The sequence below is a fragment of the Microtus ochrogaster genome, unplaced genomic scaffold (genome assembly GCF_000317375.1).
Source record: "Microtus ochrogaster isolate Prairie Vole_2 unplaced genomic scaffold, MicOch1.0 UNK14, whole genome shotgun sequence".
In the NCBI taxonomy this organism is placed as follows: Eukaryota; Metazoa; Chordata; class Mammalia; order Rodentia; family Cricetidae; genus Microtus; species Microtus ochrogaster.
In genome coordinates this window covers 1,576,395-1,580,632 of record NW_004949112.1, presented here as the reverse complement: position 1 = coordinate 1,580,632, position 4,238 = coordinate 1,576,395, and the positions used below count along the sequence as shown (strand labels likewise).

The 4,238-nt window shown below is 55.5% G+C and overlaps 2 protein-coding genes across 2 annotated transcripts in view; both read left to right on the top strand.

Annotated features, from left to right (window-relative positions):
* Positions 1 to 760, top strand: part of Rasip1 (Ras interacting protein 1) — a 12,597-nt gene extending 11,837 nt beyond the window's left edge. Inside the window, exon 13 of the mRNA XM_013353614.2 lies at positions 368 to 760. Within this exon, the coding sequence (XP_013209068.1) occupies positions 368 to 567 (200 nt within the window). The 3' untranslated portion in view covers positions 568 to 760. The remainder of the gene's footprint in view (positions 1 to 367) is intronic.
* Positions 761 to 2,476: 1,716 nt separating this feature from the next.
* Mamstr (MEF2 activating motif and SAP domain containing transcriptional regulator) overlaps positions 2,477 to 4,238 on the top strand; it is a 5,697-nt gene continuing 3,935 nt past the window's right edge. The window contains exons 1-3 of the mRNA XM_005366783.1: positions 2,477 to 2,534; positions 3,427 to 3,465; positions 3,978 to 4,117. Coding sequence (XP_005366840.1) covers positions 2,477 to 2,534; positions 3,427 to 3,465; positions 3,978 to 4,117 — 237 coding nt within the window. The remainder of the gene's footprint in view (positions 2,535 to 3,426; positions 3,466 to 3,977; positions 4,118 to 4,238) is intronic.

Sequence of the window (4,238 nt, the reverse complement as noted above, 5' to 3'; positions counted from 1 at the left end):
AAAAAAAAAAAAAAAATTCAAGCATTTAATTATTTTTTACTTAGACTTAAGTCCCTAGCCCCTTCCCTCCACAGACCTAACCCCAACCCAGCTTACATAGCAATTGAGCTCCTCTGACCTAAGAAATCTTCCAAGATTTCCCCGCCCATCCTCAAGGTTCCAGGGCCCCAACTACACAGCCTGGTAATGGTCCTGTTTTATTTTCCTAGTCTTAACTACAACTCCCGTCATGCTTTGGGACCCAGAGAACCACATTTGATGCTGGAATTTGCAGGGTTTTGTTTTGTTTGTTTGTTTTTTTCCTTCAGGAGCTAGGCCACCTCACATCCATGCTGAATCTCTAACTCAGTCTTCCTCGCCCTCACAGGGGATATCTTTGAAAGTTTTTCCTCGCACCCTCCTCTCATCCTGCCCCTGGGCAGCTCGCGCCTGCGCCTCACGGGCCTGGTAACAGATGACTCATTGCACCGTGAACTACGCAGGCTCCGTCGCCTCCTCTGGGATCTTGAGCAGCAGGAGCTGCCAGCCAATCACCGCCACGGACCTCCGGTGGCTGCGTCGCCTTGAAAACCAATGACAAAGGAACGCGCGAAGCTTGAAACTGCTTGGGTTCTTTTGGTAGCCCGCCTGGGCGCCGACCATTCTGGGAGTTGTAGTTTTCCCCGCGTAGACCGCTGGGAGGTTGAGTTGTCTGGTTGGTAGACGAAGGGACTGTGGGAAGTTGGGCTTGGGATGTGAATGCCAAGAAGTAATAAAAGTATCTGTGGTATTGACCTTGCTTGTCAAGACTTGGGGGCTTTAGAGAAGATTTTTTTTTAAGATGCCAGGGCCTGCGCTTGGAACGTTGGGTGTTAGCCGAGTTTGGGGAGATATTTCTAGCAATGGCCTCAGCTTGCCCTCTAGCACGAAATGTGACCCTGGAGCACTGAACCCTGCCACACAACTCGGAACGCAGCCCAGACCGTGCTCTGCCGAGTACCAGACCCTGTGTACTGCCGACGGAACAGGCCATCTCCCTCCTACCCACAATCCAACTCTAGCCTTCTCCCCCTAGTCCTTCCGAAACTGTCTACCTACTGTGCATACTGCTGAATTCTCACACCCAGCACCTCTTTACCCGCAGAGACCCTTGGGTCCTAGTCCTCTTCCATCAGATGCAAGAATGCAGACCTCAGCCCTCCTCCTTACCCAGGGACCTAAGGCCCAGCCCTTCTCTCTGACTCCTGTGCTTTCCTTCCTTAGAACCAGGGGTCTGGGCCTCATGTTTGAACTTTCCCCTCCTCTGAATTTGATTCCTATTGCTGCGTCAGGGAAAAAAAAAAAATCAACAGGTGGCACCTGCCGGTGGGGTCTGAACGCGACCACCTGCTGCTGTTGCTCAGCCGGGTCCGTCTCCCTGCACCTGCTCCTGTCCGTCGCCTGTGGCCGCCCCACCCAACCCAACAGCCCAGGACGCGGGGGAGGAGAGAGTAGGGGGACCCTCGAATGTGAGCCCGCCCTGGTCCTCCCCGCGTGTGCGTCCGCCCCTTCTCCGGGTCCTGACAGGGTTTCTGATCCAAGGCCTGCTCCCCACCCTCTCACTTGCCCCAGAAGGGGAGTCGAGGGCGGCTCTAGGCTGGTGGGCGGAGCCTGAGGTCTCCAGGCCCGTCCGGGAGACTCCACCCGCTTCAAGGCACAGCTGAGTAGCTGAGCGGAGCCCACCTGGTGAGAAGCCCCTGGGGTGGAGACAGGGACCCTCCTTATTACCCGTCATTCACCGTTTTGGTTACCCTTTCTGCTCCGAATACCTTTTCCACGGAGCCTGGTGCATGACATTGAGCCCATTCTGTTTTAGGTGTCTGTTGCAGGAACCCCTGCATTGCCCAGACACCCGTTAGCCTCTCTGATTCCCTGTTAACCCAGAATCTTGGATTTTGTCCCTAAGAGCATGGAGTTTTAGTCCTTAACCTCCTTTTCCTTCAGGATTCAGAGTCCAGACGACTGCTTCCGGCACTCTCAAAGACCCAGAGGTCCAGATTCCAATGCTCTCCTTAGGATGCAGGAGTCCGTGACTCATCCTTCCTCTACCACCAAGGTTCAGGAGCTGAGACCCCAGCCCTCTTGCTTCAGACTCAGGGCTCCAGGCCCCCTCTTCAGACGCAGTAGTCCATGAGCAAGAACTCCCTCAAGCCCAGAACTCCGGGCCTCAGTACTCCACCTTCTGTCCTAGGGGTCCAAACCCTAGCCCTGGTCTCTCACACCATGGGTCTGGGTCCCAGCACTCCTTTCAGAGGCTCAGGGCCTAGTTGTCCTTTCCTAGACCTGGGTATGGAAGACCCTACCCTGCCCAGAAGTTTGCTCAGTACTCACTTCTGTCTCGAATCAGTTATTGTCTCCCAAATTTCCCCCGAACGGCAACCTTCTGCCGTCCACTCTGACCCTGCTGTCCGGCGGCCCTGCCTTCCTCTTTGTCCAGGTTTCCACCCCAGCTTTGGCAATGACCCTGGCAGCCTCCTCCCAGCGCTCCCAAATCATCCGTTCCAAGTTCCGCTCTGGTGAGAGGTTGCTTGTCTAAGAGCATGTGGGGAGGGGTCCTGAATCCAGGGCCCAGGGTCCCCGCGACACTCCCCTTGGGTGGCTGGAGGGACCCATGAAGCTCACAAGGTTATGCATGTTGTGGAGTAAAGTGGGCGAGCACATGGCCCGCTAAGCCGCAGGTGGGGACAACCAAGGCTGCATGTGCTGCAAAGGACTTAAACCGACCCGAGTGGTGTGGATGCGTGGCTGGGGACCACGAGTATCAAGCCTTGAAAGTGTTATTAGTCATGATCTGTGGCCAAACCAAACAGCTCTGAACACTCAGAGAGGGGCAGACATGTGCACTGGGTAATCTTTGCTCCAAAACAAGAGGGTCAAGGCTTGAGTGAGTAGCATTCATGTGGATGCATGCCAGCGAAGAGGAAGCCAGGGTGGAAAATCATGAAAGCAGCATCTGTGCAAAGCTAGAGTCCAGGGAGATTTGAACTTCAGGGGTAGGTTTGCGGGGTGCTGGCCGTGTGGAATGCCAGGGCAACACAGAAAGGGGTGCATGGATGAAAGGAAGTGAGGTGTTGGTGGGTCAGTCTGGCAAGATGGCGACTGTACCAGGGTGGGCACAGACTCCTGAAGTGGCAGGTGGAACCAGGAGCATGGCTACCTCCTGGTTGCAGGCTGGCTGGCTTACAGCCTCAGGAGTGGCTCTGACCCAAGATGCTTTGCTGGCAGGAGCAAGCAAGAGGCCCTGGGAAGGGAGAGGGAACAGGCTGCCCGCCCACCCGCCCTGAGAGTGTGAAGGGGCTGGGCACGTGTGTCCCGCCAACAACTGTAGCTCCCACCCATCAGCCAAGCCAGGCTCTGGACACTCCCTTCCTGCCTTCCTTGTCCCACCTCTCGCTTCCTTCCACACAGTCCTGCAGCTTCGGATCCACAGACGGAATCAAGACTGTAGTAAGTGGGGCCCCCCAAAGGGAAGGGATGGTGGCCTCAGTACCCAAGGACCATGCCTGCCCCCAAACAGTGAAATCCCAGAACTCTGAGAACTCTGGAGTCAGCTGGGCCATCCCACCCATTGAGTTCTCCCCAGTTTTCCCACCCCAGATACCCTAATCTTTCTTGGTGGTGTTAGGTATCCCAGCCTCTCCCACACTCAATCATCTGAATATAGCTTTTTGGCTTGTTCATTTCCCTGGAATCACGGGGTACAGGCATCACCTGGTTCTGTCCCAGGAACACACTTCTAGATCGCTGTGATCCAAAGCAAACAGACCTCCTGCTGAGGACAAACCTCTCTTCCCTTCTTGAAAATGTGGAAATCTGGGTCCTCAGGCGTCCAGGAACCCAGCTGGACAACTTGGGCTAGGCTTCTTTCTCTAGGCTGGCCCTCCTTTCCCGTAGCCCCTCTCCATCCTAACTGGCCTGCAGTCTGCTGGTCCAGTCAGGGTCCTCCACTATCTTTTCAGCCTCTGATTCAGATCCATGGATCTCAGCCTCAGGCCCAGCTCTGGCTCCGGCTTTGCCCCCTGCTCCTGCTTCTTTCCTTGTCAGCCCTGGCGTCTTGTCCCCTGAACCAGCATATTGTCCTCGGAGGTCTCCAAAGAAGGTGAGTTTGGACAGTGGAGGGCGAGTGCCCATGATAGTCTAGCCAGGGTGAATGCCCACGACAGTGTAGCCGTGATTCTCCTAAGGCGAGTGCCCACGACAGTGTAGCCGTGATTCTCCTA